The sequence below is a fragment of the Oncorhynchus masou genome, chromosome 32, assembly GCF_036934945.1.
Source record: "Oncorhynchus masou masou isolate Uvic2021 chromosome 32, UVic_Omas_1.1, whole genome shotgun sequence".
Lineage (NCBI taxonomy): Eukaryota > Metazoa > Chordata > Actinopteri > Salmoniformes > Salmonidae > Oncorhynchus > Oncorhynchus masou.
The window spans coordinates 37,622,480-37,648,938 of record NC_088243.1 but is presented as its reverse complement, the minus strand read 5'-3'; the positions used below and the strand labels follow the sequence as shown (position 1 = coordinate 37,648,938).

The following is a 26,459-nucleotide window of genomic DNA, read 5'->3' as shown; positions in this document are numbered from 1 at the left end:
AAAATATCCACAATTTGTCTCCTCATGATGCCATCTATCTATGAAGTGCACCAGTCCCTCCTGCAGCAAAGCACCCCCAAAACATGATGCTGTCACCCCTGTGCTTCATGGTTGGTATGGTGTTCTTCGGCTTGCAAGCCTCCCCCTTTTCCCTCCAAACATAACGATGGTCATTATGGCCAAACAGTTCTATTTCTGTTTCATCAGACCAGAGGACATTTCTCCAAAAAGTACAATCTTTGTCCCCATGTGCAGTTGCAAACCGTAGTCTGGCTTTTTTATGGCGGTTTTGGAGCAGTGGCTTCTTCCTTGCTGAGCGGCCTTTCAGGTTATGTCAATATAGGACTCGTTTTACTGTGAATATAGATACTTTTGTACCTGTTTCTTCCAGCATCTTCACAAGGTCCTTTGCTGTTGTTCTGGGATTGATTTGCACTTTTCGCAACAAAGTACGTTCATCTCCAGGAGACAGAATGTGTCTCCTTCCTGAGCTGTATGACGGCTGCGTGGTCCCATGGTGTTTATACTTGCATACTATTGTTTGTACAGATTAACTTTCAGGCGTTTGGAAATTCCTCCCAATGATGAACCAGACTTGTGAAGGTCTACAACTAATTTTCTGTGGTCTTGGCTGATTTATTTGTTTATTTTCCCATGATGTTAAGCAAAGAGGCGCTGAGTTTGAAGGTAGGCCTTGAAATACATCCACAGGTACACCTCCAATTGACTTAAAAAAAGCCTATCAGAAGCTTCTAAAGCCATGACATCATTGTATGGAATTTTCCAAGCTGTTTAAAGGCACAGTCGACTTAGTGTATGTAAACTTCTAACCCACTGGAATTGGAATAATTTGTCTGTAAACAATTGTTGGAAAAATTACTTGTGTCATGCACATAGTAGATGTGTCACGCCTTGGTCTTAGTATTTTGTGTTTTAGTTTATTAGTTAGTCAGGCCAGGGTGTGACATGGGTTTATTATGTATTGTATTTTCGTATCGGGGTTTGTAGTATTTGGGATTGTAGCTGAGTAGGGGTGTGTGTTAAATAGGTTTGGCTGCCTGAGGCGGTTCTCAATCAGAGTCAGGTGATTCTCGTTGTCTCTGATTGGGAACCGTATTTAGGTAGCCTGGGTTTCGCTTTGTATTTCGTGGGTGATTGTTCCTGTCTCTGTGTTAGTTTCACCAGTCAGGCTGTAATAGGTTTCACGTTCCGTTTTGTTGTTTTGTATTTATTCGTTATTTCATGTATAGTGTCGTTATTTGTTTTCACTAATAAACATGAGTAACAAACACGCTGCATTTCGGTCCGACTCTCTTTCGACAAACGAAGAACGCCGTTACAGAATCACCCACCACACACGGACCGAGCAGCGTGTTAACAGGCAGGAGCTACACGAGAGGCAACAGAAGCAGCTTCAGTGGGAGAGGCTACACCATTTGGAGAATTGGACATGGGAGGAGGAACTGGACGGAAAAGGACCCTGGGCTCAGCCTGGTGAATATCACCGCCCCAAGGAGGAATTAGAAGCGGCTAAAGCGGAGAGGCGCTGGTATGAGGAGGCAGCACGGCGACGTGGATGGAAGCCCGAAAAGCAGCCCCAAAAATTTATTGGGGGGGGGGGCTATCAGGGAGTATGGCTGCGTCAGGTAGGAGACCTGCGCAATCTCCCTGTGCTTACCGGGGGTCTAGAGAGACCGGGCAGGCACCGTGTTATGCAGTGGTGCGCACGGTGTCCCCAGTGCGGGTGCATAGCCCGGTGCGGTATATTTCTGCTCTGCGTATCGGCCGGTCCCCAGTGCGTCTCCTTGGGCCGGCTTACATGACACCAGCCTTGCGCTCGGTGTCTCCGGTTCGCCTACATAGCCCAGTGCGGGCTATTTCTCCTCACAGCACTGGCAGGGCAACCGAGAGTATTCAACCAGGTAAGGTTGGGCAGGCTCGGTGCTCAAGAGCTCCAGTGCGCCTGCACGGTCCGGTCTATCCAGTACCACCTCCACACCCCAGCCCTCCGGTAGCAGCTCCCCGCACTAGGCTTCCTGTGCGTGTCCTCGGCCCAATACCACCAGTGCCAGCACCACGCATCAGGCCTACAGTGCGCCTCGCCTCTCCTGTACTGTCGGAACCTTTCTCCTCTCCAGCGCTGCCGGAGCCTCCTGCCTGTTTGGAGCAGCTGGAGCTGCCAGTCTGCAAGGAGCTGCCAGTCTCCATGAAGCAGCCAGAGCTGCCAGTCTGCATGGAGCAGTCAGAGCTGCCAGTCTGCATGGAACAGCTAGAGCTGCCAGTCTGCAAGGAGCTGCCAGTCTGCATGGAGCAGTCAGAGCTGCCAGTCTGCATGGAGCAGCTAGAGGTGCCAGTCTGCAAGGAGCTGCCAGTCTGCATGGAGCAGCCAGAGCTGCCAGTCTGTATGGAACAGCCAGAGCCGCCAGTCAGCATGGAGCAGCCAGAGCCGTCAGTCAGCATGAAGCAGCCAGAGCCGTCAGTCAGCCAGGATCCGCCAGTCGGCCAGGATCCGCCAGTCAGCCAAGATCCGCCAGTCAGCCAGGATCAGCCAGTCAGCCAGGATCCGCCAGTCTGCCAAGATCCGCCAGTCAGCCAAGATCCGCCAGTCAGCCAGGATCAGCCAGTCAGCCAGGATCAGCCAGTCAGCCAGGATCCGCCAGTCTGCCAAGATCCGCCAGTCAGCCAGGATCAGCCAGTCAGCCAGGATCAGCCAGGATCCGCCAGTCAGTCAGGATCTGCCAGATCTGCTAGTCAGCCAGGATCCGCCAGTCGGCCAGGATCCGCCAGTCAGCCAGGATCCGCCAGTCAGCCAGGATCTGCCAGATCTGCTAGTCAGCCAGGATCCGCCAGTCGGCCAGGATCTGCCAGTCAGCCAGGATCCGCCAGTCAGCCAGGATCTGCTAGTCAGCCAGGATCCGCCAGTCGGCCAGGATCCGCCAGTCGGTCAGGATCCGCCAGTCAGCCAGGATCCGCCAGTCAGCCAGGATCTGCCGGATTCAACTGCCTGGCTGGGCTTCATCTCAGTACTGGGCTTCTTCTCAGTACTGGGCTTCTTCTCAGTACTGGGCTTCTTCTCAGTCCCGAGCTGCCCCTCAGTCCCGAGCTGCCCCTCAGTCCCGAGCTGCCCCTCAGTCCCGAGCTGCCCCTCAGTCCCGAGCTGCCCCTCAGTCCCGAGCTGCCTCAGTCCCGAGCTGCCCCTCAGTCCCGAGCTGCCCCTCAGTCACGAGCTGCTCCTCTGTTATGTAGGGGTCTGGGTGAGGACTATTCGGCCATGGTCGGCGGTGAGGGTGTATTATCCCAGGACGCGAAGGGGAGGAACAATGACATTTATGAAGTGGGGTCCACGTCCGGAGCCGGAACCGCCACCATGGACAGACGCCCACCCGGACCCTCCCTATGGTTTTGAGGTGCGTTCGGGAGTCCGCACCTTAGGGGGGGGGGTTCTGTCACGCCTTGGTCTTAGTATTTTGTGTTTTAGTTTATTAGTTAGTCAGGCCAGGGTGTGACATGGATTTATTATGTATTGTATTTTCGTATCGGGGTTTGTAGTACTTGGGATTGTAGCTGAGTAGGGGTGTGTGTTAAATAGGTTTGGCTGCCTGAGGCGGTTCTCAATCAGAGTCAGGTGATTCTCGTTGTCTCTGATTGGGAACCGTATTTAGGTAGCCTGGGTTTCGCTTTGTATTTCGTGGGTGATTGTTCCTGTCTCTGTGTTAGTTTCACCAGTCAGGCTGTAATAGGTTTCACGTTCCGTTTTGTTGTTTTGTATTTATTCGTTATTTCATGTATAGTTTCGTTATTTGTTTTCACTAATAAACATGAGTAACAAACACGCTGCATTTCGGTCCGACTCTCTTTCGACAAACGAAGAACGCCGTTACAAGATGTCCTAACCGACTTGCCAAAACTATAGTTTGTTAACAATACATTTGTGGAGTGGTTGAAAAACGAGTTTTAATGACTCCAACCTAAGTGCATGTAAACTTCCAACTTCAACTGTACATACAGTAAACAGTGTACAGTGTAAATCCCTCAGAGCACTTAGAAAATATGTATATGAAACCAATCCATAAAATTTAAGATGGGTACACACACACACACACACACACACTTTCTCAGCATCCAGGTGGGTTGTGCACAGGTGTCATTTGATCACAGTTTTGTTGATGAGAAGCAGGAAATGCACATTTCAGACTTGATCTTCCCTTATGGAAAATGTATTAACCCCTACAAAAAATATCCATTCATTCTAATCCACATAATAATTCAAATGTCCTGTTGCTGCTGGGCTATTTCCCTGCTGTAGTAAACTGTCTCAAATGAAGATCTGTAGTCGTCTTACCAGGTCCCAGAGAGTTGCAGAAGGCAGTGAGTTCCTGGGTCATGCCAGAGGACAGCTGTTGACTGATCTCTCTCAGACTATCACTGGGACTGAACATCCCCTCAACCAGGATACGACACTGGTGTTTACCTACAACACACACACACACATAGTATACACCAGTTATTACATGCACGCATGCATGCACCAAAAAGCCTGCAACCCCACTTAAGTCGATGTGTAAACACACACACAGCAAATTTAAGAGACAGGTAGGCACCCACACACAATAAGATCACACCCCCCACCCCACCCCTCTGCACACACACACACACGCACACACACACACACACACACACACACACACACACACACACACACACACACACACACACACACACACACCTGTCACCACCACACAGGACTCAGTCTCCTGTCCCTTGGCTGTACAGATGATGACTACATAGTTGGTATGAGCCAGCCGTCCCTCCATCAGCCTAGTGAAGGTGCCAGCCAGCCCCAGAGCCATTGAGACCTTCTCCTCCTGCACCACCACACCCTCCCCACATGACGAGGCTGCCAGCTGGGCCAGCCAGGGCAGCTGGGAGGGGGTGAGGACCTGGGCCTGTGGCAGCCCAGGCAGAGTAGAGGGCGCCTGGGGGAGGGAGAGGCCAGGCTGGGGCTGCTGGTGCTGGCGAATCTCACGGAGGTGGGACTCTCTCCAGGAGCGCATGAAGATCTGCTCCAGGTCCTGGATCAGTGGGACCTGGTCTGGGCCTGGAGGGAAACGTCAATAACCAGTTATTACCAACTAGGTTTTTAACGATTGCCTCAATGTGTACATTCTGCACAATTCATCCTTTTTAACTGAGGCAGCAGGTAACATAGTGGTTGAGGGGTTTGGGTCGGTAACCGAAAGGTCGCTGGTTCAAATCCCCGAGCCAAGGGAAATATCTGCCGATGTGCCCTCGAGCAAGGCACTCAATGCGTATTGCTCCTGTAAATCACTCTCGATAAGAGCGTCTGCTAAACGACTACAATGTCAAATGTAACTGTGAGCATGACTGAAATGTAAAAAATGAAATCAACCATCTCGCCCTCACCTAGTTGCACCAGGTAGTACACCGTGAGTAGTATCTGCATCTCTACAGACAGGGGCTGTATGGGAGAGGGTCCGTAGTGTTGGTAGACCCTGGGCAGGGCCTGGCTGTTCTGATAGCAGCTCTGGAGCAGGGAGCTGACCTGCACATCACACACCTTACCACTCAGCTGGGGTAGGCTGCCGTGACCTGGGGACCAGAGACATACACACACACACCAGATGCTACTGCACAGGATCAGGTTGTGGGAAAATGGACAGTGAGCTAATGGATACTCCCAGGGGATGGAGGGACGAGGGGGAGGGGTGGCATGTTGAGAGGTGGAGAAGTGAGAGAGAGCAGAGGACATTATGACCTTTCCATTGCTTAGCTAAGAAGCGCAGCTAAGCAATGGACACTGGGCTCAGACTCCAGGCCTCAGTGTTTGCTGAGGTTTGTGGCACTCTTGTGTTTAATGCCACTGAGGAATAGGATCACCGCACTCGCACACAGAAGCACGCACAAATACACACACGCGTGCACACACACACACTTCTGACCTCTGAAGATGACGGGCTGGAGACTGCAGGTGTGCAGCAGTTGATCAGGCACTGTGACAGACGGCCCGGGGGGAGAGTGGGGGTTGGAGGACCCTTGGGACATACTCTCTGGGGGGGCATGGTCTGTGGGTAAAGAGAAAAAACACACACACACACACAGCAGGTAGCAGATATAAAACAGTAGTGACTAACCTAACTATACCCACAAAGAAAATAGCAGCCTTGTATGCTATTTCGCTTCTGAAATGCATTCTCTCTCTCTCTCTCTCTCTCTCTCCCTCTATCTTTCTCTCTCTCTCTCTCTCTCTCTCTCTCTCTCTCTCTCTCTGAGCTCCTACCTGGTTTGGTACCATTAGTGAGCGATGAGGAAGAGGAAGAGGAAGCTGGGGGGGTCTTCACAGCGGAAGACTCTGGAGACCAGCCTTTGTGTCTCTTTTTAGGTGGTCCCGCATTGAGTGTTCCTGACAGGACAAGCAACACACTGTTATGTATTGTATGTCTCAGGGGGGACGCTTCTGGATGTGCAGGCAACTTAAAAATACAGAATATACAGAATCATTTCTTCTTGAGGGACAACATTCATTCATAAGGCACCCTAAATACAGTGCATTCTAGTTCATTTGCTTGCTTGTTCATTAATTAATTGATTCATGCCAGCCAGCCAGCCAGCCAGCAAGTCAGCCAGTCAACCAGCTAACTAACCAGCCAGCCAGTTACCCAACCAGCCAGCAGTATAACCGTAGCTCACTATTGATGATAAAGATAGCAGTCTTTGTCACATTAATCAGCTCCTTCCTCTTTCCCCTCTACACATGCTGTCCTCCCTCTCCACTCTGCCTGCTCTCTTCTTATGTAGCAACAGAGACAAAGACCAAAGGCCCCACGTGTTGAAACGCCCCTATCAAAACCCAGACTGGCAGGAAGGAGGCCTTCCACTTTACAACTAAACCCACTGGGAATGAGACAGACAGAAAGAGAGGGAGAGAGGGAAAGAGAAAGGGAGAGACTTTTTACTGTGCTACTTTTATTGAGATAACAGTCTGAGGGAGATAGAGGGAGGGAAAGGAGAGAGGGAGAGTGTTGCTGAATGAAAGGGGGTCGTAAAAATCGGGGCCCACACACACAATACAGCCAGCACCTACTGGGCATTTAGAGTGTTAAAACACAGGAGCTCTCTCTTTCAGGGGGAGGTGTGAAGATGAGGGGGGGAAAGGGGGGGGGGGGCTACAATGACATCACACATTTAAAGCCATGCATCCTACCCCATAGAGATGCTATAATGCATGTCATTCTATGCCATACCACTTTATAATAAACAAACAAACACGCGCACACACACACAAATAGAAATACAAGCAAGCACACACACACACACACACACACACACACACACACACACACACACACACACACACACACACACACACACACACACACACACACACACACACACACACACACAAGTTACCTATAACTGTGGGTCTCCCTGGTCCATTGGACAGTACGGCCGTATGGGGCAAAGGATTCTGGGATAGGGGTGTGTGGCTCCCATTGGTCAGGGGAGGGCGAAGGTCGGCCAGGTGAGGCTGACCGATGGGACCTACAGGGGAGCCGGCTGGAGAGATGGAAAACAACAACGGCAACCAAGGTCATCTAGTGTGGGGTCATGACTGTGAGTATACTGTCTGTGAGTGTACTGTCTGTGAGTGTACCGTCTGTGTGTACTGTCTGTGAGTGTACTGTCAGAGTGTACTGTGTGTGAGTGTACTGTCTGTGAGTGTACTGTCTGTGTGTGTACTGTCTGAGTGTACTGTCTGAGTGTACTGTCTGTGAGTGTAATGTCTGAGTGTACTGTGTGCGAGTGTACTGTGTGTGAGTGTACTGTCTGTGAGTGTACTGTCTGTGAGTGTACTGTCTGAGTGTACTGTCTGAGTGTACTGTCTGAGTGTACTGTCTGTGTGTGTACTGTCTGAGTGTACTGTCTGTGAGTGTACTGTGTGTGAGTGTACTCTCTGTGTGTACTGTCTGTGAGTGTACTGTCTGTGAGTGTACTGTCTGTGTGTGTACTGTCTGTGAGAGTACTGTGTGTGATTGTACTGTCTGTGAGTGTACTGTCTGAGTGTACTGTCTGAGTGTACTGTCTGTGTGTACTGTCTGTGAGTGTACTGTCTGTGAGTGTACTGTCTGTGAGTGTACTGTCTGTGAGTGTACTGTCTGTGTGTGTACTGTCTGAGTGTACTGTCTGAGTGTACTGTGTGTGAGTGTACTCTCTGTGTGTACTGTCTGTGAGTGTACTGTCTGTGAGTATACTGTCTGTGAGTATACTGTCTGTGAGTGTACTGTCGGTGAGTGTAATGTCGGTGAGTGTACCGTCTGTGAGTGTACTGTCTGTGAGTGTACTGTGTGTGAATGTATTGTCTGTGAGTGTACTGTCTGAGTGTACTGTTTGTGAGTGTACTGTGTGTGAGTGTACTGTGTGTGAGTGTACTGTCTGTGAGTGTACTGTCTGTGAGTGTACTGTCTGAGTGTACTGTGTGTGAGTGTACTGTCTGAGTGTACTGCGTGTGAGTGTACTGTCTGTGAGTGTACTGTCTGTGTGTACTGTCTGTGAGTGTACTGTCTGTGAGTGTCCTGTGTGTGTGTAGTGTGTGTGAGTGTACTGTGTGTGAGTGTACTGTCTGTGAGTGTACTGTCTGTGAGTGTACTGTCTGTGAGTGTACTGTGTGTGAGTGTACTGTGTGCGAGTGTATTGTCTGCGAGTGTACTGTCTGTGAGTGCACTGTCTGTGAGTGTACTGTCTGTGAGTGTACTGTCTGTGTGTGTACTGTCTGATTGTACTGTCTGTGAGTGTACTGTCTGTGTGTGTACTGTCTGTGAGTGTACTGTCTGTGAGTGTACTGTCTGTGAGTGTACTGGGTGTGAGTGTACTGTCTGTGAGTGTACTGGGTGTGAGTGTACTGGGTGTGAGTGTACTGGGTGTGAGTGTACTGGGTGTGAGTGTACTGTCTGTGAGTGTCCTGTGTGTGTGTAGTGTGTGTGAGTGTACTGGGTGTGAGTGTACTGTCTGTGAGTGTACTGGGTGTGAGTGTACTGTCTGTGAGTGTACTGTCTGTGAGTGTACTGGGTGTGAGTGTACTGTCTGTGAGTGTCCTGTGTGTGTGTAGTGTGTGTGAGTGTACTGTGTGTGAGTGTACTGTGTGTGAGTGTACTGTCTGTGAGTGTACTGTCTGTGAGTGTACTGTCTGTGAGTGTACTGTGTGTGTGTGTACTGTGTGCGAGTGTATTGTCTGCGAGTGTACTGTCTGTGAGTGCACTGTCTGTGAGTGTACTGTCTGTGAGTGTGGGTGTGACTGTCTGATCTGTGTGTGTACTGTCTGATTGTACTGTCTGTGAGTGTACTGTCTGTGTGTGTACTGTCTGTGAGTGTACTGTCTGTGAGTGTACTGTCTGTGAGTGTACTGGGTGTGAGTGTACTGTCTGTGAGTGTACTGGGTGTGAGTGTACTGGGTGTGAGTGTACTGGGTGCGAGTGTACTGGGTGTGAGTGTACTGGGTGTGAGTGTGCTGTACCAGTATAGCTGCCGGGTGGGTGTCCAGGGTGAGCGGTGACTGCTGGATTGAGGAGGTGCTCGTCTGAGATCACATGACTGTCAGAGGCGTTGGGCGCAGTCTGTCTCCCTCTAGTCTCTGAAAAGACAACGCACGGTCAGATTAGCATTTGGCTTCACACACAAACACAGTCAGACAGGCAAACAGAAACCCACACAGTCAAAACCATCAAAACACAGTCAATGCTCCTGTACTTACACAGTGTCTGTGTGTGTGTGTACTAACTTGAGAGAACGGATGGACATTTTCCGTAAAAGCAGTAGTCACACTCAAGTGATTATGTTAGTGTCAGCTCAATTTACATTTGAATGTAAACTCTACTCTAGTTACTGTAGGTCTGAAACGCATCCTTCTTCCTAATCTGTGTGGATTAGACTTGATTTACTCTCTCTCTGCCTCATATACTGTATACCACGGGTATTGTCAGTTACACAGTAACAGTCTAGCCACAGGCTTCGACCCTTCTTCACCCTGACCCCAGTCCTGACCTCTCACCCCAGGCCTCTGTCCTCCACACCTGGACAGACAGGTCGGGTCACAGACCCCTCCTCTCCTACAAACTCCAACTTTGACCCCAGACGAGCCCCCTGTCCACAGAACGACAGCAGAGATACACAGAAGGAGAGACTGACCCACTGGCCTGATGCCCTCTCTCCCCCCTCTACCTCGCTCTCTTTCTCAATTCAATATACTTACACTTACACTGTCATGGAAAGATCACACATAAAAATATCCCCCAATCCCCTCTACTCCCCCTGCTTGTGTTACCGAGGCCCTTCCAGCAGATAGCAGCCCCTCTGACCAGCTGTCCCTGGTTGTTCCTGTACAGATGGTACTTTAAGTGCTTCTGTTTCTTGGGCTGGGTGCTCAGCTTCAGGTTGATGTGGTTGGAAAACTCAGTGAAGTAGCGAAAGCCCTTCTCTCCACAGCCTATACAGTTCCCAGAGAACCCTGAGGACGACCACACAAACACTAGGTCAGTGTGTGTGTGTGTGTGTGTGTGTGTGTGTGTGTGTGTGTGTGTGTGTGTGTGTGTGTGGTTAGGAGACTCAGTGAAACAATAATAAGCCCTTTCTCCCATAGTGAGGGAAAGAGTGTGTGAGCAATGACGTTTCCATGGTTACAGGTCAGCTGGGTTCTGAGATGGTGCTTGTGTGTGTGTGTGTGTGTGTGTGTGTTTGTGGTTGGGAGACTCAGTGAAACAATAATAAGCCCTTTCTCCCATAGTGAGAGAAAGAGTGTGTGAGCGATGACATTTCCATGGTTACAGGTCAGCTGGGTTCTGAGATGGTGCTTGTGTGTGTGTGTGTGTGTGTGTGTGTGTGTTTGTGGTTGGGAGACTCAGTGAAACAATAATAAGCCCTTTCTCCCATAGTGAGAGAAAGAGTGTGTGAGCGATGACGTTTCCATGGTTACGGGTCAGCTGGGTTCTGAGATGGTGTGTGTGTTGTGCTTGTGTGTGTCTAGCAGAGCCCAGGTTGAGGGGCTAATAACGTGTGTATGTGTCTGCAATCAGGATACCCTGACTGTTCTCTATAGCCTCTCTCTCTCTGTCAGTCTCTCTCTCGGTCAGTCAGTCTCTCTCTCGGTCAGTCAGTCTCTCTCTCGGTCAGTCTCTCTCTCGGGTCAGTCTCTCTCTCTGTCAGTCTCTCTCTCGGTCAGTCTCTCTCTCGGTCAGTCTCTCTCTCTGTCATTCTCTCTCTCTGTCATTCTCTCTCTCTCTGTCATGTCTGTGTGTGTCTGTGTATCTCACCCAGCAGTGCGTTGCGTCCTCGTTCGTCGGGCAGAAACCTGCGGTCGACAGCACACACCAGCAGTGTGTCTGGTGCACTGGGGGACTTGGCCCCTACCAGCAGGAAACCTGGGGCCACGTTTAGAGGCTCTGACACCAGGGAGGACAGACGCAGGTCCCTACCGGCCTGGCAGAACCCTGAGGGACACACACACACACACACACACACACACACACACACACACACACACACACACACACACACACACACACACACACACACACACACACACACACACACACACACACACACACACACACACACAGTTACCCTAAACAAACAGACAGAGATCTCTTGCCACCAGGCAGAAGCCTAAGCCAGGAGACAATGTATACAGTGAGGGTGTTCATACCGTCCGTGGTGCAGCATCCTTCTGGCGGGGGCTTCATCTGGTATGGAATGAGGGGACTGTTGGACTCCGAGCCATCTTCCTCCTCCTCATTCTCCACCCGGCCTGCTGACATACATTCTCATTACAGAGTGTCACAACACACACACACACACACACACACACACACACACACACACACACACACACACACACACACACACACACACACACACACACACACACACACCACTGTGCAGAGGTAGCTGCTCTGCCTCCAGGTAGAGCTGTGAGAAGACAGGCCGTGGCACCACAGTGTTGGAACGGAGAGAAGCCTCGATGGAGTTATGAAGGACCTCCTCAAAACGCGTGGTCCTCAACTGGCCGGCATACGAGTTCCCCATCGCACAACTAGACACACAGGAATGCAAACACACACGCACAAGTTCAACAAGACTGTGTACACTACCTCACAGTTTACCATAACCCGCCTACACACACATGCTCACACACACATGCTCACACACATGCTCTCACACATGCTCTCACACACACACACACACACACACACACACACACACACACACACACACACACACACACACACCCACACACACACACACACACACACAACATGGGAGCACCCATCCAGAGTCACATCTCTCTCTCTTTCTCTCCCTCTCGCTTTCTCTCAATAATATATATGGCTCTGTTGTCACTGGCACTGTCGGAGCTAGGAACACAAGCATTTCGCTTACACCCGCAATAACATCTGCAAAATATGGGCAAGTGACCAATAACAAAAATGTGATTTGACTTGATGCTTACCCCAAATCATCCCTTAGACAGGGTGAACAGTAGCGCTCGAAAAACTCTAGGTGGCAGTCTGCCCTCCCCCGCCTGTTTTCAGCCATTAGCTTCGCTCACGTGAACTACAATCCCGACCCGGTGTTTAAACGTTTCGAAACGGCACGGCTTTCGAAAACGTATCTTTCACCCACGAGAAATAATCCTTCAAATAAAAAATGATCTACAGTAAGTGGTGTGGTCGTTCCGTCGGTCCTCCGTAAACAAGCACTGTGACACGTAGATATGGCCGTGTGGGAACGCTACCCTTAATTAACCCTATAAAAAGGTGTGCCTCAATTTAACCTTTAATTTCATTTGTATTATTTCTCGCTGATATGAAAGACTAGGTCTTGAAGCTTCCAAAAGCGAACTGCAAAACAACGCGTGAGAATGTGCAGATTGAGCGTCGGGGCTCTTAACAAAACTCCTCCTGTACAGAAGACCCCTTCGTCCAATGACTCTTGTGTGTGATGTCCTGGAACTGAGAGCCATGGTCAAGGGCTAGGTGAACAGGTGACACCAGTAACTGAAACCCATGTCAGTCAAAATCCTTTTTCAGGTCAGTAGAGTAAGTTGAGCAACACACAAAAAAGCAGAGCCACAGGCAAAATGTCCCTCAGAACCCAGAAAGGATTGGATTATGATTTTCTTCATTCGGTATGCTGACAATGTTGTGATTAAAAATGGACTTGCGGCACAGTTTGTTTGGCCTCATTGAGACGAGGTCAGATGAAAGGTAACTTCAGGACGGCGCCGTGTCCCCTGCCTGGGGAAGTTGACCTCAGAAAGCGACAGCTGATTGTCTCTTCCTGTGTTTTACTGAGGCAACCAAACTACTCAGACTTGTCGGGAGATTCTCAAATTGGACAAAAGTCCATTCTCTCTTCGACTCCTCCGTCCTCCTCTCCTCCAAACCGACAATTGGCAGAGTGATCGAGGAGAGTGCTAATTCGTTAGTAGGTCGAACGAAGGAATCTGCTCCCCTCCTCGATTACCTACTTTGTTAAGAGTATCCTCATGCACACATTTAAAAACAACACACTACTTATCCATTTAGCTATAAAATAATGAATTGCACAACCAGCTACATTTGTTTTGATCACTTTACACGTTCATTTTGGGATTCACACTTGATGGACGCGAGTGGCGGAGAGTCTCATTTCATACAAGCGCATCGCTCCCTGATTACCTTTGAACTTTTTGTCAAAAAGAGGCAAATAGAGGTCAGAGGAGAACAAAACGTATTGAGATTTTCCCATAGTTTCCCTATCAGTGAATATGATTACGTAACACAAACAAGAGAGAGAGAGAGCGAGAGAGAGCGAGAGAGAGCGAGAGATAAAATCTAGAAAAATAGTGCGATACTGAAAGAGAAGATGAAGTAGTGCATCTTGTTGTGAACAGCAGACATTCGCTAACTAGCCTGTTCTTTACACTGACACTGGCACACACACATACATACACACATACATACTCCCACACAAACATACACATAGAGCAGCGATGGCAGACACTGGCGCAGAGGCGGTCCAATCTCCACCTGCATAAAAACAATCAGCTGCAGTCACAGAGTCAGGTCGCCCTGACCTATACAGCCTGCTCGGCTCAGCTCGCCCCCACCACACACAATCGCGCACACACACATTGGTGGCTCAGCTCAACAGCATGGGTAAACAAAGCACTCATGATTGAGTCACACAGCACGGCCAGCACTCAGTCATTATTACAGACTACTACAATGCAGTACATACTACACTACAGTGCATTTAGAAAGTATTCAGACCCCTTTACTTTTTTCACATTTTGTTACATTACATCCTTGTTCTAAAATTGATTAAAATGTTTTTATTCCTCATCGATTCACACACAATACCCCATAATGACGAAGCAAAAACTGCTTTTAGAATTTTTTGCAAATGTATAAAATAAAATAAACTGAAATATCACATTTCACACACATCACAAGTATTCAGACCCTTTACTCAGTACTTTGTTGATGCACCTTTGGCAGCAACTAAAGCCTGGAGTCTTCTTGGGTATGGCGCTACAAGCTTGGCACATTGTCAGGTTGGATGGGGAGCACTGCATAGCTATTTTCAGGTCTCTCCAGAGATGTTTGATAGGGTTCAAGTCCGGCCTCTGGCTGGGCCACTCAAGGACATTCAGAGACTTGTCCCGAAGCCACTCCTGCATTTTCTTGGCTGTTGGATGGTGAACATTCGCTCCAGTCTGAGGTCCTGAGCGTTCTGGAGAAGGTTTTCATCAAGAATCTCTCTGTACCGTAAAGGGTGCGTGCTGGTGGCAGGGAAGTCAGGCGCAGGAGTGAACTTGGTATAAACGGAGCAGTTTAATAAATACTCAGAATTCCGTTAACCAAAATATACTAAATAAAATAAGAGGGTGAAACACCCGTCGCACACCAAAACATAACTTGCCCAAACATACAACAAACAATCACCGACAAGGACATGAGGGGAAACAGAGGGTTAAATACACAACATGTAATTGATGGGATTGGAACCAGGTGGGAAGGAAGACAAGACAAAACCAACGGAAAATGAAAAATGGATCAGCGATGGCTAGAAGGTCGGTGACGTCGATCGCCGAACACCGACCGAACAAGGAGAGGGACAAATTTTGGCGGAAGTCGTGACGTGTACTTTGCTCCGTTGATCTTTCCCTCATCTGGACTAGTCTCCCAATCCCTGCCGCTGAAAAATATCCCCACAGTATGATGCTGCCATGCTTCACCGTAGGAATGGTGCCAGGTTTCCTGCAGATATGACACGGCATTCAGGCCAAAGAGTTCAATCTGGTTTCATCAGACCAGAGAATCTTGTTTCTCATGGTCTGAGAGTCCTTTAGGTGCCTCGACACAATCCTGTCTCGGAGCTCTATGGACAATTCCTTCAACCTTTTTGCTCTGACATGCACGGTCAACTATGGGACCTTATATAGACAGGTGTGTGCCTTTCCAAATCATGTCCAATCAACTGAATTTACCACAGGTGGACTCCAATCAAGTTGTAGAAACATCTCAAGGATGATCAATGGAAACAGGATGCACCTGAGCTCAACTTCGAGTCTCACAGCAAAGGGTCTGAATACCTATGTAAATAAGGTATTTCTGTTTTTTATTTGCAATCATTTCTAACAACCTGTTTTTACTGTCATTATGGGGTATTGTGATGTCATTTTGGGGTATTATGATGTCATTATGCGGTATTGTGATGTCATTATGGGGTATTGTGTGCAGAATGCTGTGGAAAAAATGTTATTTCATCCCTTTTAGAATAAGGCTGTAACAAAACAACATTTTCCGAAGGCACTGTATACACACAATAACATTGACTATACACACTAAGCCTATACAAGATACGCTCACTATTACAGAGTAGCACAAACCTTCAGTACGTCACATACTCCAGATGAAGGCACAAGACAAAACGTAGGCCGTAGGCCGTAGGGTACTATCTCTGAAGGCCAATACTTTTGACATTTCAGTCATTCAGCAGACGCTCTTATCCAGAGCGACTTACAGTTAGTGCATTCATCTTAAGATAGCTAGGTGGGACAACTACACATCACAGTCATAGTAAGTACAAGTTTCCTCAATAAAGAAGTTATAAGAAAAGTCAGCGCTAGTAGGAAAAGACAAAAGCAGGTTTTCCCCCACAAATTTCATGAGGTCTTATTTAAGTTACTCTGAAGAGGTAGTCTTTCAGGTGTTTTTGGGAAGATGGGCTCTGCTTTCCTGACGTTATGGGGAAGCTTGTTCCACAATTGGGGTGCCAGGATAGAGAAGGGTTTTGTCTGGGCTGAGCAGGAGCTGACCCCCGTAGGGGTGGGAGGGCTCCCTGCCTGGGGCAGTTGACCTCAGAAAGTGACAGCTGATTGGTTTCTTTAGTAAAACACAGGAAGACCGTTTGGGAGAATCTCAATTGGGCAAAAGTCTATCCTCTCCTCGACTCCTCCGTGACCCGGAAACCAATAAGTGTCAGAGTGATCGAGGAGAGTGTCAATTCGTTAGTCAAACGAAGGAGTCTGCTCCCCTCCTCGATTACCTCACGCGGAAGTGTTTTCAAATCCCCCCCCCCTTGAATCAGCTGTTCTTTTCTCAAAGGAGAAAAGCATGCACACATTTAAAAACAACACACTACACACTAATTGCACAACCAGCTACATTTGTTTTGATCACTTTACACATTCATTTCGGGATTCACACTTAATGGATGCGAGTGGAGTCTCATTTCATACAAGTGATTTTTGTTTTCACGTTTCCTCTCACCTCTGCTTCTCGATTACCGAAGAGAAGACCCGAGGACAGAGTGGAGCAAAACTTATTGAGATTCCTCCACAGTTCCCCTTTCAGTGAATAACATTAGGTAACACAAACAAGAGAGGGGGGAGGAGGGAGAAAGAGAGATTTTATTCGATTTTAGATTGATTAGGATCCCCATTAGCCAATGCCAGCAGCGACAGCTAGTTTTATTGGGGTCCGACACATAACGAAAAGACATTACAGACAAAATACTTTACAGTTTACATACATTTAAAAACATTAACAGGTAGTGTGTGTGTGTGCGTGTGTGTGTGTGTGTGTGTGTGTGTGTGTGCGCATCTATCAGTTCCACATAAATGTCATTACATAAACACAACAAATAGGTCACTTGGGGGAGAGGCGTTGTGCCGTGTTGCTTTATTTGTTTTTTGAAACCAAGTTTTTTGTTCACTCATGGCTCTGTAAAATACTATACTCTGTATAATACTATACTCTGTATAATACTATACTCTGTTAAATACTATACTCTGTATAATACTATACTCTGTATAATAGTGAATGTTTTCTTTAATTTGTTCTGGACCTGGGGACTGTGAACAGATCCCTGGTGGCATGTCTGGTGGGGTAAGTGTGTGTGTGTCAGTGCTGTGTGTACAGTAAGTTGACAGTGCAAACAAATAGGAATTTAGCCAAGAGAGACTGGCATGCATAGTATTAATATTAGCCCTCTGATTACAATGAAAAGCAAGACGTGCTGTTCTTTTCTGGTCCAGCTGCAGCGGTCTAAGGCACTGCATCTCAGTGCTAGAGGCGTCACTACAGACCCTGGTTCGATTCCAGACTGTATCACAACCGGCCGTGATTGGGAGTCCCATAGGGCGGCGCACAATTGGCTCAGGGTCGTCCTGGTTAGGGTTTAGCCGGGGTAGGCCGTCATTCTAAATAAGAATTTGTTCTTAACTGACTTGTTAAATAAAGATTTAAAAAAATACATACAAAATTTCTTTGCAGCACTTGACCATATGACTGGACAATAATCAAGATAAGATCAAACTGTCTCAGCCTCCAGTATTTATGCTGCAGTAGTTTATGTGTCGGGGGGCTGGGGTCAGTATGTTATATCTGGAGTACTTCTCCTGTCCAATTCGGTGTCCTGTGTGAATCTAAGTGTGCGTTCTCTAAATCTCTCCTTCTCTCTCTCGTTCTCTCTCTCGGAGGACCTGAGCCCTAGGACCATGCCCCAGGACTACCTGACATGATGACTCCTTGCTGTCCCCAGTCCACCTGGCCGTGCTGCTGCTCCAGTTTCATCTGACCTGAGCCCTAGGACCATGCCCCAGGACTACCTGACATGATGACTCCTTGCTGTCCCCAGTCCACCTGGCCATGCTGCTGCTCCAGTTTCAACTGTTCTGCCTTATTATTATTCAACCATGCTGGTCATTTATGAACATTTGAACATCTTGGCCATGTTCTGTTATAATCTCTACCCGGCACAGCCAGAAGAGAACTGGCCACCCCACATAGCCTGGTTCCTCTCTAGGTTTCTTCCTAGGTTTTGGCCTTTCTAGGGAGTTTTTCCTAACCACCGTGCTTCTACACCTGCATTGCTTGCTGTTTGGGGTCTTAGGCTGGGTTTCTGTACAGCACTTTGAGATATCAGCTGATGTACGAAGGGCTATATAAATAAATTTGATTTGATTTGATTTAGAGTCTGCAGGACTTGCTTTCTGGAGTGTGGTGTCAAAAAAGCAGAGCATCTCTTTATTACGGACAGACCTCTCCCCATGCTTACAAGAAGTCGACCGATTAATCGGAATGGCCGATTAATTAGGGCCAATTTCAAGTTTTCATAACAATCAGAAATCGGTATTTGTGGACACCGATTTGGCCGATTTTTTATTTATTTATTAAAAAAAAAATGTTTTTTACACCTTTATTTAACAAGGCAAGTCAGTTAAGAACACATTCTTTTTTTCAATGACGGCCTAGGAACGGTGGTTTAACTGTCTTGTTCAGGGGCAGAATGACAGATTTTTACCTTGTCAGCTCGGGGATTCAATCGGGAAACCTTACAGTTAACTAGTCCAACGCTCTAACCACCTGCTTTACATAGCACTCCACGAGGAGCCTGCCTGTTACGCGAACGCAGTAAGAAACCAAGGTAAGTTGCTAGCTAGCATTAAACAATCAATCAATAAAACATAATCACTAGTTAACTACACATGGTTGATGATATTACTAGTTTATCTAGCGTGTCCTGCGGTGCATATAATTGATGCGGTGTGCATCAAAAAAAAGGACTGTCGTTGCTCCAACGTGTACCTAACCATAAACATCAATGCCTTTCTTAAAATCAACACACAAGTATATATTTTTAAACCTGCATATTTAGTTAATATTGCCTGCTAACATGAATTTCTTTTAACTAGGGAAATGGTGTCACTTCTCTTGCAACAGAGTCAGGGTATATGCAGCAGTTTGGGCCGCCTGGCTCGTTGCGAACTGCTGTGTGAAGATTTCTTCCTAACAAAGATGGCCAACTTTGCCAAACAGGGGAAGATTTAACAAAAGAGTATTTGCGAAAAAAGCACAATCGTTGCACGACTGTACCTAACCATAAACATCAATGTCTTTCTTAAAATCAATACACAGAAGTACATATTTTTAAACCTGCATATTTAGCTAAAATAAATCCAGGTTAGCAGGCAATATTAACCAGGTGAAATTGTGTCACTTCTCTTGCGTTCACTGCACACAGAGTCAGGGTATATGCAACAGTTTGGGCCGCCTGGCTCGTTAGCGAACGAATTTGCCAGAATTTTACGTAATTATGACATAACATTGAAGGTTGTGCAATGTAACAAGAATATTTAGACTTATGGATGCCACCCATTAGATAAAATACGGAACGGTTCCGTATTTCACTGAAAGAATAAACATTTTGTTTTCAAGATGATAGTTTCCGGACTCGACCATATTAATGACTTAAGGCTCCTATTTCTGTGTGTTATTATGTTATAATTAAGCCTATGATTTGATAGAGCAGTCTGACTGAGCGATGGTAGGCACCAGCAGGCTCGTAAGCATTCATTCAAACAGCACTTTTGTACATTTTGCCAGCAGCTATTTGCAATGCTTCAAGCATTGAGCTGTTTATGACTCCCGAGATTAGGCTGGTGTAACCGATGTGAAATGGCTAGCTAGTTAGCGGGGTGCGCGCTAATAGCATTTCAAACGTCACTCGCTCTAAGACTTGGAGGAGTTGTTCCCCTTGCTCTGCATGGGTAACGCTGCTTCGAGGGTGGCTGTTGTCGATGTGTTCCTGGTTCGAGCCCAGGTATGGGCGAGGAGAGGGACAGAAGCTATACTGTTACACTGGCAATACTAAAGTGCCTATAAGAACATCCAATAGTCAAAGGTATATGAAATACCAATCGTATAGAGAGAAATAGCCCTATAATTCCTATAATAACTACAATCTAAAACTTCTTACCTGGGAATATTGAAGACTCATGTTAAAAGGAACCACCAGCTTTCATATGTTCTCATGTTCTGAGCAAGGAACTTAAACGTTAGCTTTCTTACATGGCACATATTGCACTTTTACTTTCTTCTCCAACACTTTGTTTTTGCATTATTTAAACCAAATTGAACATGTGTCATTATTTATTTGAGGCTAAATTGATTACATTGATGTATTATATTAAGTTAAAATAAGTGTTCATTCAGTATTGTTGTATTTTTCATTATTAAAAAAAAATATATATTTTTAAATCGTCCGATTAATCGGTATCGGCTTTTTTTGGTCCTCCAATAATCTGTATCGGTATCGGTTTTGAAAAATCATAATCGGTCGACTTCTAATCCTTACAACGGTTGAATCTATATGTTTTGACAATGAGTTTACAATCTAAGGTAACATCAAGTAATTTAGTCTCCTCAACTTGTTCAACAGCCACACCATTCATTAACAGAGTCAGCTGATGTCTAGAATTTAGGCAATGATTTGTACCATGCTCTTTGTTTTAGAGATGTTCAGGGCCAGTTTATTACTGGCCACCCATTCCAAAACAGACTGCAACTCTTTGTTAAGGGTTTAAGTGACTTCATTAGATGTGGTTGTTAATGAGTACATTGTTGAATGGACACACACATTGTTAAATGCTAGTGGCAGATCATTGGTAAAACTAAAAAAGAGTAGAGGGCCTAGAGAGCTGCCCTGCGGTACACCACACTTTACATGTTTGAGATTAGAGAAGCTTTCATTAAAGAAAACCCTCTGAGTTCTATTAGAGTGATAGCTCTGAATTCACGATATGGCAGAGGTTGATAAGACATAACACATAAGTTTTCTCAACAACAGGTTATGGTAAATAATATCAAAGGCTGCACTGAATTATAACAATACAGCTCCCACAATGTTTTTATTATCAATTTCTTTCAACCAATCATCAGTCATCTGTGTCTGTCCAGTACATGTTGAGTGCCCTTCTCTATAAGCATGCTGACAATCTGTTAATTTGTTTACAGAGAAATAGCATTGTATTTGGTCGAACACTATTTTTCCTAACAGTTTGCTAAGAGCTGGCAGCAAGTTAATAGGTCTGCTGTTAGAATCAGTAAAGGCCGCTTTACCACTCTTGGGTAGCAGAATGACTTTGGCTTCCCTCCAGGCCTGAGGAAAAAGACTTTCCTCCAGGCTCAGATTAGAGATATGACAGATAGGATGGTAGCTGACTCTATAGCCACTCCTCAGTAGCTTTCCATCTAAGTTATCAAGGAGGTTTGTCATTGTCACGTTGTATAAATGATTGGAGACAGGCGCAGGAATTCGTAATAGGGAGGTTAATACTCCACCCAAAATATACAACCTGCCATGAAAAGGCATGGGGACGAAGCCCAAAACAAACACGTATCGAAAAACACAGAGACGTATTAACCCAAACAAAAGAGCGAGGTTAAACCTCTAATAAATACACAGGACAAGACCCGCAATACACTACATGGGGCGAGACCCGTAATAACAAATGCACAATACACGGGGCAAGACCCGTAATAACAAATGCAGAATACACGGGGCAAGACCTGTAATAACAAATGCACAATACACGGGGCAAGACCCGTAATAACAAATGCAGAATACACGGGGCAAGACCCGTAATAACAAATGCACAATACACGGGGCAAGACCCGTAATAACAAATGCACAATACACGGGGCAAGACCCGTAATAACAAAGGCACAACAATACACGGGACGAGACCCGTAATAACAAATGCACAACAATACACGGGGCAAGACCCGTAATAACAAATGCACAACAATACACGGGGCGAGACCCGTAATAACAAATGCACAATACACGGGGCGAGACTCGTAATAACAAATGCACAACAATACACGGGACGAGACCCGTAATAACAAATGCACAACAATACACGGGGCAAGACCCGTAATAACAAATGCACAACAATACACGCAGTACGAAAGCCGAAACCACAAAGCACAGGTACTCACAAGACCAACGGACATGGGAACAATAACCGACAAGACAATGGTGAACAGAGGGCGCATATATACAATTACTAATCAGGGGAATTGGAAACAGGTGTGCGTAATGAAACAGCTCAGTGATGCCTAGAGGCCGGTGATGTAGACCTCTGTAACTGGTGCACGGAATGAATACTGGGGGAATCCATGACAATCATTATTGATCGATAACAATTTTTCCACCTCTCCCACACTAACTTTACAAAATTCAAACTCACAATGCTTTTCTTTTGCCCAATCTATGCTGACTGTTCATTTTTTGGCATTTCCTGCTTAAGTTTGCCCACTTTGCCAATGAAGTAATCATTCACATAATTGGCAACATTAAATGCTTTTGTGATGAATAAGCCATTCAATGACCGATGGTGTTGAATTTGTCTTTCTGCCCATATTCATTTAAAGTACTCCAAAGTTTTTTTACATCGCTGATCTTGGTTTCATAATACAGTTTCTTCGTCTTTTTTTATTGCGTTTAGTCACATCATTTCTCAATTTTCAGTAAGTCAGCCACTCAGATGTACAGCCAGACTTATTAGCCACTCTTTTTGCCCCATCTCTTTCAACCATAACATTTTTTAATTCTTTATCAATCCATGGAGCCTTAAGAAACTGACTGTTAGAATGGTTAACAGGTACATGTTTATCAATAATTAGAAGAAGCAATTTCATAAATTCATCAAATGCAGTGTCTGGATGCGCCTCATTAATCACATCAGACCAACACCTATTTTTAACATCATCCACATAAAAGTCACAGCAAAATCTGATTTATGATCTCTTGGACACTATTTTAGGCCCGAATTTTGGAACTTTGGCTTTCCTGGATATAGCCACTATACTGGGATCACTGCATCCAATGGGTACGGATACAGCTTTAGAACAAGGTTCTACAGTATTAGTAAACATGTGATCAATACATGTGAGTGATCTTATTCCTGTAGTGTTTGTAACCACCCGGGTAGGTTGATTAATAACCTGAACCAGATTACAGGCACTGGTTACAGTGAGAAGCTTCCTCTTGAGCGGAAAACCAGTCAATATTCAGGTCCCCAAGAAAGTAGACCTCTCTGTTTACATCACATACACTATCAAGCATTTCACACACATTAATTAGATACTGACTGTTCACACTTGGTATATAGCAACACCCCACAAGAAAAGGCTTTAGATGTGCCAAGTGAACCTGCAACCACAACACTTCAATACCACTTGACATTACAGGGATATGGCTCGGAATATATACAGCAACACCTCCCCCATAAGCATTCCTGTATTGCTACTGTTGTATCATCAAATGGATTTTCTAAGTAAGTTTCAGAAATGGCTAATATGTCAATGTTATCTGATGTTAGAAATAAAGTCTCATGAAATCAATAACTTGCTCAGGCTACATATATTAATATGGGCTATTTTCAGCCCTTTCCTGGGTAGCTTATCAGAGATCGACATCAAAGGGAAAAAGCAAACAAAGCAAGAAACATAATATACTTTCAGCAGTCCATCGTTCATTGAATCAGATGGTGTGTGTGCTGCGGGGTTGAAGCTATGAACCCATAGGCTTGGTTCTCTTATCCCTTCCAGACTTTTGGGAGGGAGGGTGGACAGTGAGTCTGTCATAGTGGATGTAAGCAATGTCCCAACGTACTCTGGCAGCTTTCATGGCTGGGATAAGTTCTTTCCTCCTCTGGCACACAGCATCAGGATATTCCTCGTTGAGGGTGACTTCCTCTCAAGTTCTTGACTCTTTCCAGAACAGCTACCATGTCCTTGAACCTCAGGAACATGACCACTCTCGGCCTGAGCCTGTCACCTGGGCCGGTGGTGGGCTTTCAAGTCCTGTGGCCACGCTCCACCTCAATCTTCCTGTGGTCCATCTTCAGTTTCTCCAAGATAATTTCCCTCACTTTGTCCTCATACTCCGTCTAGGACTCAGGTAGAGATTCTGCAATTCCGTCCACAACCATGTTGTTCCACCTTAATTGTCCCTCAAGATAATCAGATTTCTCCGTCATTGTTATCATGGATTCACATACGGAACTGATGTCCTCTCAATGACTTACAGATCACAGTCATCTTGCCATTCTCCCGTTTTAACTGTTTTTCAGGTCCTGGACCTCTCTGGTCAGGTCATCCAATTGTTTTATTAGTTGACTCCACCAGTATTTGGGCAACACTTGAAGCTATTTTTTTGTTACTTGTAGAACAAATTTTGTGTCTGTTTAAAAAGATCCTTCACCTGTGGTAGAGAGACACCACTGTTCTCAACGGTACTCCCGCCGGCTTTGGTTGTTGTCATGGTAGCAATGTAGGTTACGCTGTTACTCCTCGCAGTTCCAGATAGGGAACGTTGCAGGGAAGATAGAACCGTGGGGAGAGAGAAAATAGGGGGGGAAAGCAAGAAAAATAGTGCGATACTGAAAGAGATGATGAAGTAGTGCATCTTGTTGTGAACAGCAGACATTCGCTAACTAGCCTGTTCTTTACACTGACACTGGCACACACACATACATACACACATACATACTCCCACACAAACATACACATACAGCAGTGGCGGCAGACACTGGCACAGAGGCGGTCCAATCTCCCCTCCCCATAAAACAATCAGCTATACAGTCACAGAGTCAGGTCGCCCTGACCTAAACAGCCTGCTCAGCTCAGCTCGCCCCCACCACACACACACAAAGGTGGCTCAGCTCAGCAGCGTGCGTAAACACAGCAAGGCCAGCACTCACAGTCAGTCACTATTACAGTCGTGTGAGTGTGACTGAGTGTGAATCTGCTCTCTAAATAGTCAGGCTGTCTAATGGAAGAACACACATCACAACACTAGGTCAATCCCACCTAATCCCACTACTCTAAACCCCCTGATCAGTCCATATGTGGCTCACACACACACACACACACACACACACACACACACACACACACACACACACACACACACACACACACACACACACACACACACACACACACACACACACACACACACACACACACACACACACACAGACACTCATCATCTCAGCACAGTTCGTTAGCCCCTTATCTGAAAGGCTGTTTCATTAACAGACCACCAACTGCTAGAGGAATCCACCCTAGCCACCAATGCTAACTAGTAATGCTACTACTGCCAAGGCTAACGCTAGCCTACCTTTCACTCTTACAGCAACGACAGTCAGGGGCCAATCCTTACTTCAGATCATCTTCAAGACTGCTGCCTAAATCAGTGTTTCTCAACTATTGTTGTGCCTGGGACTTGCAAGCTATGATATCAATACAAGGACCACTTGTATTCATATCAATGGAATGTTCCATGCAAGGGCGCAATATTATTATTCTCTTTTTTTTATCCAGTCGAATAAACACTACAAACAGCCTACCAGACCGATCGGAGGCGTCCGCATGGTCCTAAAGCACACTGTTGCCTCGTTTTGTCATGGAGCATAGTGTGGGGAAAGCACAAGATGAAAGACTATAACAGGGTTCCCCCAACTGGCGGCCATGTTTTCTGAGCAAAGAAATTCTAAATATATAGATACAGTGGGGCGAAAAAAGTATTTAGTCAGCCACCAATTGTGCACATTCTTCCACTTAAAAAGATGAGAGAGGCCTGTAATTCTCATCATAGGTACACTTAAACTATGGCAGACAAAATGAGAAAAAAAATCCAGAAAATCCCATTGTAGGATTTTTAATGAATTTATTTATTACAATATTTAGTTGAGGTTTAGGGTTTAGTGAGTGTTTTGTTCCAAATACAATGCTTTTAGTTGTAGAAATATTTAGGGCAACTTATTCCTTGCCACCTACTCTGAAACTAACGCAGCTCTTTGTTGAGTGTTGCAGTCATTTCAGTCACTGTAGTAGCAGCTTGTGTGTATAGTGGTGAGTTATCTGCATACATAGACACTCTGGCATGTCGTTAGTAAAAATTGAAAGAAGCAAGGGGCCTAAACAGCTACCCTGAGGAATTCCTGATTCTAACTGGATTATATTTGAGAGGCTTCCATTAAAGAACACCCTCTGTGTTCTGTTAGACAAGTAACTTTTTATCCACATTATAACAGAGGGTGTAAAGCC

The 26,459-nt window shown here is 46.2% G+C and overlaps 1 protein-coding gene across 1 annotated transcript in view; it reads right to left on the bottom strand.

The window, feature by feature from the left end:
- greb1 (growth regulating estrogen receptor binding 1) overlaps positions 1-25,721 on the bottom strand; it is a 45,733-nt gene extending 20,012 nt beyond the window's left edge. The window contains exons 1-12 of the mRNA XM_064954061.1: positions 25,531-25,721; positions 11,940-12,100; positions 11,714-11,818; positions 11,322-11,498; positions 10,337-10,519; positions 9,530-9,646; positions 7,429-7,575; positions 6,299-6,421; positions 5,961-6,083; positions 5,425-5,610; positions 4,727-5,098; positions 4,343-4,471 (exon numbers count right to left, since the gene is read on the bottom strand). Of these exons, the coding sequence (XP_064810133.1) occupies positions 4,343-4,471; positions 4,727-5,098; positions 5,425-5,610; positions 5,961-6,083; positions 6,299-6,421; positions 7,429-7,575; positions 9,530-9,646; positions 10,337-10,519; positions 11,322-11,498; positions 11,714-11,818; positions 11,940-12,093 (1,816 nt within the window). The 5' untranslated portion in view covers positions 12,094-12,100; positions 25,531-25,721. The remainder of the gene's footprint in view (positions 1-4,342; positions 4,472-4,726; positions 5,099-5,424; positions 5,611-5,960; positions 6,084-6,298; positions 6,422-7,428; positions 7,576-9,529; positions 9,647-10,336; positions 10,520-11,321; positions 11,499-11,713; positions 11,819-11,939; positions 12,101-25,530) is intronic.
- Positions 25,722-26,459: the final 738 nt, after the last annotated feature.